Source organism: Sceloporus undulatus, chromosome 1 (genome assembly GCF_019175285.1).
Source record: "Sceloporus undulatus isolate JIND9_A2432 ecotype Alabama chromosome 1, SceUnd_v1.1, whole genome shotgun sequence".
Classification (NCBI taxonomy): domain Eukaryota; kingdom Metazoa; phylum Chordata; class Lepidosauria; order Squamata; family Phrynosomatidae; genus Sceloporus; species Sceloporus undulatus.
The window spans coordinates 352575371-352589451 of record NC_056522.1 but is presented as its reverse complement, the minus strand read 5'-3'; the positions used below and the strand labels follow the sequence as shown (position 1 = coordinate 352589451).

The following is a 14081-nucleotide window of genomic DNA, read 5'->3' as shown; positions in this document are numbered from 1 at the left end:
TATGCTATCTTTTGGTCATAAAAAGATCCCACACATTTAAAAAAGAAAAGAAAAATATAATTAAAAACCAACCAAAAGACAATAAAACTGACAATAACTTTCCTGGTAAAGCAGCAAAGCATAATCAGAAAAGGAAGAAAATGTATTTTTTTCTTAAGCCATCAGTATAGATATAGAGAAGGAAGATGAAGATATTTTAAAATATTAAATTAAGCTGCCATAGCTGGGGGGGGGACCCACAAGGAAATCATTCAATACTTGAGATAATTAATATTTGCAGTCTTGTTATTTTTCCTTCCTTTAGATCCTTACCAAATGTTTGCTGTAATATCCAGGTATTTGTAAATATTTTTAGCAATAACTTCCTGGGAGGAATAAAAAAAAATGGTTCTGTCATTTCTCCTAAGCTTGTGACTACCAGCATTTACAGATTATCATATCATAAATATGAAATCAGTTCCAATAGTGAGAATATTCTGCAGAATTGTTGTAATAACAGTCAGCTGGCTGACCTGCTCCCTGCTGAGAAAGCTATATAAACAGTGACAAAGTAATAAGTTATATTTCTAGTTTTCAATTGTACTGGTACTTCCTTGTTCTCCTTGTTTATCAACAAGATTCCCTTTCTGTTGATACGCAATCTGGTGCCCTCCAGATATTTTAAATTACAGCTTTAGTCAGTACCAACCAATGGAGATGAATTATGGGATTTTTATTCTAAAGCAGTGATTCCAAAACTTTGGTCCTCCAGGTGTTTTGGACTTCAGCTCTCATAAGTCCCAGCCAGCTTGGCCAACTGTCAGGAATTCTGGGAGCTGAAGTCCAAAACATCTGGAGGACAAAAGTTTGGGAACCACTGCCCTAAAGCATCAGAGGGCACCAAGATGCCTAGTCCTCTAACTGCACTAAGATCAATGAATGCTGATAATCACATTGAGGAAACAATTAATGCTAGATGGACTAGTTAGTCCACTAGTTAGTCCATCAGTATTGACTCTAAATTTCTGGAAAATCACAGAATAAATGTGAGATTATCATCATCTGAGGCAGAGCCATCTCAGAGGCAGCAAAATGCATAATTTATTTGCGGAATTCACTGCCACAAGATGTGGTTACAGTCAGAGGAATAAACAAATTCACCAGCAATTATGAACCACACACTAAAACCGAGGCAGGCAGTGGGTCCATTTTCAGGGAGGGCACAAATCTATTTTTAATCTTTTGGGGGTCATGGTTATCGCAACTGCCCCAGGTCCTGTGAGAGCCATCTAGCCATTGGAACCTATTCTTTGGCCCCAGGCTTACTCCCGTAATAATCCAAAACAGCTGTGGGAAAAGCAGCCTTAAACTGAGAGTGGATTCAACATCCCATGTTGGTATGCATGCTTGGTATGAATATACTGTGGTTCTATATATTAGAGGCTTTCCTCTGTGTCTACCAATAAGAGCAGTACATTGTATGGAGACAGAATTCAAAGGCAATCTGGAAAATCAGTATGCTGTAGTACCTTTGAGACTAACTGGAAGAAAGAAGTTGGTAGCATAAGCTTTCATAGACTTGAGCCTGCTTCCTCAAATGCATCTGAGGCTCAACACTGAGGCCTCATCTAGGTGCCGAGTTTAAATCTGGCCCTTGAGCCAAGCTTTTGGTAGACAGTGACAATGGTTTGGCTCCGATGTAAACTGTTGTAGATTTCTGCCCATTCTTGTATCTTATTGATTTGTCTGCACCTGCCCTGGGATCTATAGATATGGTAGGCAGATGGGAGCAGAAGATATAAACAAACAAACAAACAAATGCTGTGGTCAAACTGTGGAAGAGGGTTGAAGTGTCCAAGAGCAGCAATTTACCTTTTAAATAGTTTAGAGGTTTTCAGTGACCCCTTCAGGGACTCTCTGAACCATTTAACTTTTTTTTTAAAAAATATTTTTTTTCCAAACCATAATTGAACTTCTGGCAGCTTCCACCACCAGCTCCTCTCCACTTTGGGCATTTGTGTCAGCTGACATAGCATCCACATGACCCCATAACAGATGGCTGGCCTCTAGACTCACCGAACTTGTCCATCTCTATTTTATATTTAACAACTCCAAAGAAAATCTAAAACATTAGGAAATCAGGGTCAGCAATGTATTTCTGTCCATCAAGCTGTTCCAGTGGCTCCTTTTAAAATTTACATAAGAAAATGCACAGTGAATATCCTTTGACGAAGCACCTAAGTATAGTAACTTGCCAAAGCCTCAAAGTTGTAATCTGTGCTTTATAGCATTAATGGAATTGATGCTGCCAGCTTCTAGGATTTCATTCTCACTCAGTGAGTGATCATAACCCATGATGTAGTCATAGAGAAAATCTTCATACAGTACTATGCTCCATTATCCAAGACTGTAAAGATGGGAGAATATAAAGAATCGGGTAGCCAGTGAAGAAATGTGTTAAACATCTATCTGAAGTAAATGAATATTCACCTCCTGTGACAAGAGTGGATTCACCAATATAATAAGGAAACTACAGAGAGAGCCACAGGATCTGCCTGGGTGAAGTGATCCACTGGCTTAAGCATAGAGAGGATTCTTGATACTGTTTCAGAACTCTTCCTTGCAGTAAGTTCAGGACCAAGTCAGAGCATGCTTGCTACAAATGCAATATACTGTTCTATGCACACCAGCAAAGAAGAAAGTGAACATTAAGGAATAAAAGGCCTTTGTGAGCTTCAAAACAAAGATAGCCAGCATATTTTATTTTGGCCTTGGCTATACTTTCAGAGTGCTGTTTTGCAAGTCATGAAAATCTTTCCCTACTTCTAATGAATTTTTTTTAAAAAAAATTGTGAGACTCTAATGCATGCAGTACATAATATGGAAAACAGCAATCATAAACTCAAATTATAGCCCCATTCCTATTTGAGTGATTTAGTGAGAATACATTTCCAGTCCTCTGCACAGCTGCAGTCTTAAAAGATGTACATTTTTGTCACAATGAAACATAGCAATGATGGCATATATTTATCACTCTTAGGGACACTGTCCCTACTGCACTAAAAATGTGAGGAGGGGAGTTTGCAGTGTGAGATAATTAAAACGTTGTAAAAAATATGAAGCAGTTTAATGGATTGAGGTGATGTAACTGCAAAGCACATAGCATCCTGAGCATCGTATTGTGGTAGGGGAAAGGTTGCCACTTTGGCTAACCATTGGCTGATGGCTAGCCAAAGAAGGGAGACATTAGTTCAAAGCACACTGCAGAAATAATCCAGTTTGAGATTGTTTTAACTGCCCTGGCTCAATGTTAAGGAATTCTGAGAACTGTGTGAGATATTTAACCGTCTATGTCAGGGAGCTCTGGTGCCACAATAAACTACAATTCCCAGGATTCCCTAGCACTGAGCCAGGGCAGTTAAGTCAGTCTCAAACTGGATTATTTCTGCAGTGTGCTTTGGACCATTTAGTGCATGATGTGCATGTTACCTTCTGTATACCCAATCTAGCCTGCAGAGTCACACTCACCAAGCCTGTAGACTACAAGGGGGCTACAGGAATTCCCATTATTACTTCCTGTTAGGAAGAGAGAGAAGTGTGTGAAGCTAAAAGCTCTTGACCAGCACTTTGTGAGTGACTTTATTCTTCCTCTTTCTTTCCTATGTGAGGAAGTGGAGGGAGGAGCAGCATTGAGTAGCAACTGAAACTATGAGGTGGTTCCAAAAGAAAACCTCCCTTAAATTAGGAGCATGAGAGACACCTTGACATCTTCTGGCCCATAGAGGACTGTGGATGGCCATGACTGAAGAGGTCCATAGGGCGATACTGCAGGTAGCAACTTAAGATGGCACACAGTTCTGGTCCTGTGAAATCTTCTAATTCCAGGCTGTTTCCCCCTTCTGAGTAACTTGATGCTTTGGTACAGATCGATCTGCTTGTAAATTTTCAATTTTTCTGCCCTTCCAATCTGATTTGCATGCTTGCCTACTGAAATAATGCCTGAGCTCCACTATCTGCCTGACCAGAACCTGCCTGAGCCATTTTGTAGCTTTTTGTGTGGTTTTTTTCAAGCTACATGGCCACGTTCTAGAAGAGTTTATTCCTGATGTTTCGCCAGCATTTGGCTGGCATCTTCAGAGAATGCTGGCATGGAAGAGAGTGGGGTATATGTATATATATACTGTGTGACCCTGTGTAGGGAGGAGTGATTTCCATGTTAATCTGTGTATTGCTCTGTTGTTGAATGGCAAGGCCTCAGAGTGGGAGGATGTGCAAAAAGTGTGTGTTTAATTAGTGATCACTGTTTGCAGGGAAAACCCGTGAACCTGGGTGGTTTTTTCATTTGCATTTGCTGAGTCTTGATTTTGCTGTTTTTCAGTGACATTTTGATTTCTCTCCTCTTCTGTCCAATTTTTGAGGACATCAATCAAACCAAGCAGGCTAAATGCATTTGCCTTTACTGTAGACTGATGCATCACTAAGCATGAACAAAACATGTCACATCTCAGTTTCACATGCTCAGAAGCAAATAATCATACACCTATACATTTTGTTGTCCAGTCATTTCTGAATACACTAGCACAAACATGGCACACATAGCTTTGATCAAGAAACATCTCCAGAAGAACCAGCATGAAGAATCAGGTACATTTTCTGTAACTGATAAATTACCTTTCTGCTTGCTTGGGCAAGGCCTTCAGTTCCTGTGCTTTTTGTCTCTTACCAAGTTTTGTGCTCATTAAATGTTCTTCTTGCATGGCAGACAATTCCAGGTCTGACACATCACTGCAGCTTTTGCTACAGCAGTACAACAAAGCAGAAATGGGGGATGAAGAATACCTTAAAGCTCTCAATTTCTCACCTGGCTCCGTGCAGTTCTTTTCTTCATGTGACTCATTATTTGATGCCATCAATCTTCTGTTCCTCCATAATTCTGACAGGACATTTCTGTTGACAATAGCTGATTCTTGTCCTGCATAAAGACAGACAAAATGTTTGTACTGTTTTATTTTGCCAAAAAACCCCAAAAACCTAGCTGCTCCTGTATACACATACACATTATTCTGCTCCTTGATAATATTTCTGTCAGACTTAAACAAAATTTGGCATCTTTTCTCTCTACGCATTTATGGCTGGATGTATGTTTGGTGATAAAAGTTAATGAGAGAAACACAAATGGGAAAGAATCAGAATGCAAATCCTCACATAGCTGTGAGGTTTACTACACAATCATTGAATCACAGAATCAGAGAATTATGAGTTGGCAGAGATCACAAGGGCCATCCAGTCCATCATGCTGCCATGCAGGAATACACCATCAAAGCATCCCAACAGATGACCATCCAACTTTTGCATAAAAAACTCCAAAGAATCTTGCATCACTCACTCTTTCTTTGCCTTCCCAATCTTACAGAGTTGCTCTAAAGATACACAGGGGTAATTTGCCCCGTGAAGTCAGTGAAGAAAGAGTAAGAATATGAATAATAGCAATAGCAAATCCATACAAAAAAATAAATGAAGACTGAAAGCCTGAGTGCTCAGCACAGTCTTGTCAACAGATACTTACTTCTAATGAACAAGACCTGCAAATAATAGGGGAACCTTAATGTGAGTAGCACACTTACTTGCTCTTATTCACTCTCTTTTTCTTTCTTTCAAGTCACAAATGACTAATACAGATACATGTCAGGAAGCAGGATGATAAAAAAAAATACAGGCAGACCTTGCTAATATGATGAGTTAGGTTCTAAACCACCAATGTAAAGCAAAGAGATCTTGTAGCACCTTGGAGATTAACTAATTAGTCTCAAAAGTGCTACAGGATCTGTCTACATACTAATTCTACAGACTAACACAGTCATATCTTTGAAAGTAAAGCCAAGATTGCCTTAAAAAGAAACACAACCCTTTTCCCCACTTGCAAATAGCAGTCTAAATAGCAGTCTAATGAAAATAGCAGTCTAAAAATATATTTACACTACTATTTATTACGTGTACAAAAGCACTAGGCCTAAAAAATTGCTAGAATACAAAACTGAGACACAAAGTCCACAAGTGTAAACAGACTGGGTGTGGGTAACAAAATAGTGATATACTATGTCAGCAGCATGGTTTGAGTGTTGGACTACAAACTCTGGAGACCAGGGTTTGATTTCCTGTTCAATCGTGAAACCCACTGGGTTAACTTGGGTAAGCAACACTCTCTCAACCTCAGGGAAAAGCAGTGGCAAACCTCCTCTGAACAAATCTTGCAAAAATAAAACAGATTCATCTTGCAGTCATCGTAAGTCAGAAAAAACCTGATGTCACACAACAACAATATAACTGAAAAGTGCTATATTAGAAAAATGCTGTATTAGAGAAGTGCTCTAAAGTGAAGCACCTTAAAGCAAGGCACACCTGTATATGTGTCTGTGTCGGTGTGTGTGGACTTTACCAGACGTCTCTGTTAGACACTGTAGACCTTTTCAAAGAGTACTTTGAAATGTTCAAAGAATATTTATAATGCTAGTTGAAAGGGAATACAGTACATGTTACCAAGATGCTTTTTATTTTAAAAAAAAAAGCCGTGGAGGGGGGAAGTATTTTTAACAACCTCTCTCTTTATTCTTGTCTTTCTTTCTTCTGCTTTGTGACTCAAACCTTAAGCCAAATGCATGTATACATATCAGTGTCTCATTCCACTATGCCTCTATACAATTGTCTGCAAAAGCTCATGGCCAGTCTGTAGTCTCTCAAATAAAAAATGGGCATATTGTTTTATTCATACAGAACTCTGAGATCCCACTATTTCATGTAATAAATACATAAATAAATAAGGGCATGGTGAGCTTAGTTACTTTAGTATTGCTGCAGCTGCAAACAGTCCTACTATTCTTATGCTATCTCCATCAGGTTGCATTATTACTGTAAAGGGCAGTGTGATCAGATGGAATCACAGAAGCTTCCAAGGAGAGATGGGCTGGACTGCTCCAATATCCCAGAAGAGTTGAACGAACAATAGATATCTATGGTTGCCATTGGTTGAGCTGCTATTACCCAAAATAGGCAAAGAAGTTAGAATAGAAGGAACCTAGGAAATGAGGAGGAGGCAGTCTTGAAATGGTAATAGGCTAAGATCGTAGGAGGTTAAAGGCAAGGAGTCAGTGTGACATAGTGATTTCAGTATGGGGCTAGAACTCTAGGAGATGAGGGTTTAAAACCCTGCTCAGCAATGGAAATCCATTGGGTGACCTTGGGCAAATCACGTACACACTTGAGAGGAATGCAACAACAAAACCCCTCTCCATACATCTTGCAAGGAAAAGTCTAAAATAGGGTCACCATAAATTTGAGCCAAATTGAGTCAAGGGAAGTAATAGTGCCATTCTATTCTGCTTTGGTCAAACCTCACCTGTCTAGTTCTGGGCACCACAATTCAAAAGGGATGTTGACAAGCTGGAGCATGTCTGAAGGAGAGAGACTAAAATGGTGAGGGGTCTGGAAATCATGCCCTATGAGGAGAGATTTAGAAAGCTGGGCATGTTTAGCCCGGAGAAGAGAAGGTTAAGAGTTGATGTGATAGGCCTGTTTAAATATTTGAAGCGGCTTTATATTGAGGATGGAGCAAACTTGTTTTCTGCTGCCTCAGAGAATGGAACCCAGAACAATGGATGCAAGCTACAGGAAAAGAAATTCCACCTCAACATTAGAAAGAACTGTCTGACAGCAAGAGCTGTTTGACAGTAGAATACACTCCCTCAAACAGTGGTGAAGTCTCCTTCTTTGGAGGTCTTTAAACAGAGACTGGATGGCCATCTGTCTGGGATGCTTTGATTGTTAGTTCCTGCATGGCAGAATGTTGGACTGGATAGCCCTTGTGGTCTTTTCCAACTCTATGATTCTATGGTTCTATGAAGACACATTACAAGAATAACAAAACAATAATAAAGAGCAATCTGAATAGGGAGGAAAAACCGGCAGAATAGGTGGGGCGGAGAGGTCTGTACAGCTATAACATGGTCAGGAACTGCAGATGTTAATGCTAGAATTCATCCACTTATTTAAAATAATCCACCAGAGCCTGGGCTGCAGACTAGTAGTTAGCAATTTAATTATTGAAAAGTGTGTATATACATGTGTGAGTGTGTGCACACATGTGCATTTCAAACTTTTGTTTGCTTGTTAGACTGATTCACTTCTATCTTACAAATGAACAAATGAAGATGAACATGACTCACACAGAACTTGGAAACACAGGACTATAACTTCCAGAATCCTCTCGCCAGCATGGATTCTAGGCAATTGCACTCCAAAAGATAAAACTCCTTTTGAGTTTCTGGCCTTACATACAATAATAACACTATAACTGCTCCTACCTCTCCAACACTGCAGTGATCTACCACAGGAACAAAATAAATGTGTATGTACAAATATGTGTATACAAAAAGCTGGCTCATACTGAGTCAGAACATTAGACCATCTGGACAAATATTCTCAGCTTCTAGTTGACAGCAACAGCTCTCCAGGGTATCAGGCAAGATTCTTTCCTGATCTTCTCTGGAGATCCCTTGGGAAGTGATCTCCCATACAAGTATTAACTAGGCCTAACCCTGCTTAGCTTCCACCATCATATGAGACTCGCTGGGTCCAGTTCTCATTAGGTCCCTGTGAACAATTACTTCACTTACTAAACTGAGAATCCCATACAGTCATCCCTCTGAATTCCCAGAGGTCCGTTCTGGGACCCCATGTGAATTCGAAATTTTGTGGATATTCAAGTCCCTCCCTCCCCTCTCTCCTTACCTCCTCCCCCCCCCCCCCCCCTACCTTTGCCTCAGGGGCTTGAGAGGGCCTTCCCTCCATCCGGGAGAGTGAGCCAGAGTGCAGGGGCAGCCAGGGCCTGTAATCCATGCCCAGCTCACCCGCCATCATGGCAATTCCCCTTCCCCCTCCACCATGGCCAACTGGTCCCCATTTGCTTCCCCTCTTGGTCCCATCACCCTGGAACTGGATCAGCTGAGCTGACTCCAAGGTAATGGGGCAGAGAGAGGGAGCAGAAGGTCCCCTCGATTGCTTCCCCTCTCGGCCCAATTGCCTTAGAGCCAGCTCAGCTGATCTAGCTCCAGAGCAATGGGGCTGAGAGGAGATGGAAAGGAGCACTGGGGAGAGAGGGGAGGCGGCAACTTCGCATATAATCAAAACTGCGAGTTCCAAAGCTGCGAATTCAGAAGGACAGATTTCTACTGCAAACCCTCCGAGCACTGGTCTATCATGACCATATTTCATAAGTCTAACTGGGCTCAATTTCTCTGTGTCATAGGAAGCTCCTTCACTCAAGCAAAGGGCAAGAAGTTAAGACAGTGTTACAGGTTCTTATAAGTGAGAGTCAGTGTGGTGCAGTGGTTTGACTGTTGGGACTGTGACTCTGGAGATCAGGGTTCAATTTCCAGCCCAGCCACAAAACCCACTGGGTGACCTTGGGCAAGTTATACTCTCTCAGCCTCAGGGGAAGGCAATGGCAAACCTCTTCTGAACAAATCTTGCCAAGGAAACCCCATGATAGGTTCACTTTAGGGTTGACATAAGTCGGAAAACACTTGAGTCAGGGTACACGACAACAACAACAAATAAGTGAGGGAGTCATTCCAGCTTATGTATTCATGGTGACAACATTGACCACTAACACATAGATCTCATATAGGATGACTATTTTTCCTCCTGCTCTGTAATCATTTTTAAAATACATGGATCTGAACATAGAAATATGTTACTGTTTTTCACATTGGAACAGATTGTGGCTGTATAGCTGGTGGGTTCCCCTTCTCTGGAGATATTTAAGCAGAGGCTAGAGAGCCATCTGTCAGGGATGCTGTAGTTGCATCTTCTGCATTTCAGATCTTATATTGAACTGAGGGCTGGATTACAACAGGACTGGGCACACAATCAGACTCACAAGGTGTGTTGTATGTTGTTCATGCTCTTATGGAGGTGGGGAGCCTTGAACTCCAAGATCTACCAGCAGGAGGTTGGACTGGATGGCCCTTGTGGTCTCTTCCAACTCTACGATTCTATGATTCTAACAGCTTCATACAAAGACATTCATTAGCTTCTGAAAAATTCTGAACCCAGCTATTTGCAGAAATAAACAGGGCTCACAGACCTCCCACTCAAAAATCCACTCCTAGTTATCTTGGACGTGAGAGTCATTTGGTTGCTTTTATTGCTAAACAGTAGAGAATCAAAGTCCCCAATGATCATCTGTAAATTGTGAGGTGTCTATCAGAAGATCCCAGTCTACTTTTTGCCTCGCTCTGGATTAGATGATCTCCAAGATGCCTTCCATCTCTACATATAATTCTGTGATTCTGTTCACTTATGGCAAGATAAGAATGTAAGAAATGCCTTACTCATCCAATATTCTGTCTGTCTTCTGAGCTTGCTAGTGGCATATTTTAAGATGCTTGTTGGAAGATATAATACATAATAATATAAAAACCAACTTCCTTTTTGCTTTCTCCTCTTCCCCTTCCACAATACAAGCAGAACAAGCTACCTTTACATTTAATTATGGGGAGGATGCAACTGTTAAGTCCTACATTCAGAAAAACCTGCAAAAATATAACAATGTGGTTGTGTTTCAAAACACAAGCAGTTCCAAGAAAGGTTTCTATGGACATTAAGACCAACAATGGCTTTGCTGTTGTTGTGTGCCTTCAGATCTACTAGCCTATATATTATCTCCAGTCTCAAAAGAAGTATACCCAGGGGTATAGTGGGGAGGGAGTGGGATGGAGACATTCTTCCATGAAATTTTTCTTCAGTCCCCACATTTCTAGTATTGCAATGGCTTAAACTTCAGCTGAGCAGTCAGAAATCCAGTTTAAGCACCCAGAGGTAGAAATGTGGGGGACTGAAGGAAAATTTTTACTGGAGGGAAGAATTCTTATTTGGGGACAGTGTCCTCATTCCTCTCCCCTTAGCACAACCCCTGAGTATGTTTCTGAATTCCAGTCACCGATGCACACAACTAGGAAATACTATTGCATTCATGTATTGCACTCAAAAACAAGTCGTGCCAGATTAATCTGATCTCTTTTTTTAAATAAAATTACCAATTTGGTAGATGAAGGGAATGCAGTAGACATGGCATATCTTGATTTCAGTAAGGCCTTTGACAAAGTCCCCCATGATATTCTTACAAACAAGCTAGTAAAATGTGGGTTAGACCATACAACTGTTAGGTGGATTTGTAATTGGTTGACCGGCCAAAGCCAAAGGATGTTCAGCAATGGCTCCTCTTCATCCTGAGGAGAAGTGACCAGCGGGGTACCTCAGGGTTCTGTCCTGGGCCCAGTGCTATTCAATATCTTTATCAATGACTTAGATGAAAGAATAGGGGGCATGCTTATCAAATTTGCAGATGACACAAAATTAGAGGACAGCTAATACCCCAGAGGACAGGATGAAAATTCAAAATGGCCTAAATTTTCAACACAGAAAAATGTAAGGTAGTGCACTTATGGCAGAAAAGTGAAATGCACAGATAGGATGGGGGAAACCTGGCTTAACAAGACTACATGTGAAAGGAATCTAGGCATCCTAGTAGACCACAAGTTGAAAATGACTCAACACTGTGATGTGGCAGCTAAAAAGACCAACATGATTCTAGGCTGCATCAATAGGAGTATAGTGTCTAGATCAAGGGATGTAATAGTGTCACTCAATTCTGCTTTGGTCAGGCCTCATCTGGAATACTGTGACCAGTTCTAGGCTCCACAGTTCAAAAAGGATGTTGACAAGCTGGAGTATGTCCAGAGGAGGGCTACCAAACTGGAGAAGGGTCTGCAAACCATTCCCTATGAGGAGAGACTTAGGGAGTGGGTATATTTAGCATGGAGAAGAGATGATTAAGAGATAATATGACAGCCCTGTTTAAGTATTTGAAGGGGTGTCAGATTGAGGATTGTGCAAGCTTGTTTCCTGTTGCTTCTGAGAATAGGACTCGGAACAATAGATGAAAGCTACAAGAAAAGAGATTCCACCTCAACATTAAGAGGAACATCCTGACAGTAAGAACTGTTCGACAGTGGAACACACTTCCTCAGAGAGTGATGGAATCTCCTTCTTTGGAACTTTTTAAATAGAGGCTGGATGGACATCTGTCAGGTATGCTTTGACTGAGAGTTCCTGTATGGCAGGGGGTTGGACTGGATGGCACTTGTGGTCTCTTCCAACTCTATGATTCTATGTCCTACTTGTGGGCTTTCCATAGGCCTCTATCTGGCTGGCTGCTGGGTAAACAGAAGGCTGGACTAGAAAGGCCTTCCATTTGATCCAGCTCTTCTTAACTTCTTTAGGAAATCACATACATGTTCCCCACTCACTGATTCTGAGCAGGGGCAAATAAAGCAATTAAAATAATTGACAGTCGAATTCTCTTATTCAAGATACAAACAAAAGTCCTCAAAAGGAGAGCAACTGCCTTTGTCACTGTCAACTAACTCAACATCCAGACTGTCAAAGCAGTCAGAGAAATACCCATATAGAACTCTACGTTGTTCTCAATTAACACATAGGTTCTCTTCAAAAATGGTTTCACAGGTACTGTGCAGAGACAAGTTCAAAGTGGTCTAAAGAAGCCCAGTAGGAACTTGCACTTCAAATGTTCACAGAAAGTGCTAGCAGTACAAGCGGAGACAGTTAACACAGTTCCTGTCACAGAGACCCTGGGTTCACACATATACAACTGGCTAAGGCAATGCAACAAAAAGGAACATGAACCCAATCAATGGGCTGGAGCTGCACATTTTAAAACCAAGCTAAACCTATCCAATCCAAACAACAACAGGAGAAAATAATAACTAAAAATGGACTCACCTAGTGTAATACAATGTATTTATTTGAGCACAAAAATGGAAGTGAATGCAAATATATGGATTCTGGTTTTGCAAGTATTGTACAATCATTTCCATGGGCCGAAATAGCCACTAGAATACAAAATTCACAAAGACTTCATGAGCTCAATATGTGAAAGACTAGAGTTTTGTCTACATCCTCCTGCTTACTAATCTTTGCCATAGCATTCAACAGAAGATTTTCAAAAGTTTTTTTTCTCCATACAAATTTATTTTAGCACATGTTTTTGTAGACTGCAATCCACATTCCCCAGGTGCATTTCAATAAAGAGAACCAGTATGGTTGGACTAAGACTCTAGGGACAAGGGTTCAAATCCCCACTCAGCCATGGTAGCCCACTGGGTGATTTTGGGCAAGTCACACTCTCTCAGTAGAAGGCAATAGCAAACCTCCTTTCAAGAAATCCTGCCAAGAAACCCCCATGATAGATAGGGTCATATTAGGATTGTTATCAGTTGGAAATGACTTCAAGACACACAGCACTGTATCTCCATGAACCCTCATGCTAAAATAAATCATTTCCCTTCTCTTCCTTTTATATTTTTATATGCATATTATCCACAGAATTTGATTTTTTTTGCGGGAATCAACAACTATGCAATCATGAATAATCTGCAGGTGTTTGTGTGTATATATGCACATATATCAAGAGGAATGGGACAAACAGAGAGAAGACTGCTCACTCACAAATGTCAACATTGTTAGGCTATTCCTGCATCACTAGAAAATGTAAATTTAATATGCATAAAGGCCAACATGCAAGTATTAAAATAAATCTAAATACAGTATCTGTCTCTGACCTATGAAACAGGTCACACACATATACCAACCGCTTTACTATATTTTCTGATTTTGGAAATTGAAGTCCAGAACACACTGCAGAAATAATCCAGTTTGAGACCACTTTAACTGCCCTGGCTCAATGCTAGGGAATTCTGGAAACTGTAGTTTTGTAAGCTATTTAGCCTTCTCTGTCAAAGAGATAATACCGTAAACTACAGTTCCTAGGATTCCCTAGCACTGAGCCAGGGCAGTTAAAGTTGTCTCAAATTGAATTATTTTTGCCATGTGTTTTGGACCTAAGACTCAGACTTGATTAGTACTGTGACAAGAGACTACCAAGCATGACTCCCACACTCACACTACAGCAATGTACAATGCAAACTGCTTGCACATCTTTGGGATGTCCAGACTGTTTTTGCTTG

At 40.7% G+C, this 14081-nt stretch overlaps 1 protein-coding gene across 1 annotated transcript in view; it reads right to left on the bottom strand.

Annotated features, from left to right (window-relative positions):
* Positions 1 to 14081, bottom strand: part of LOC121927064 — a 94196-nt gene that overhangs the window by 64834 nt on the left and 15281 nt on the right. The window contains exon 2 of the mRNA XM_042460594.1: positions 4651 to 4951. Within this exon, the coding sequence (XP_042316528.1) occupies positions 4651 to 4951 (301 nt within the window). The remainder of the gene's footprint in view (positions 1 to 4650; positions 4952 to 14081) is intronic.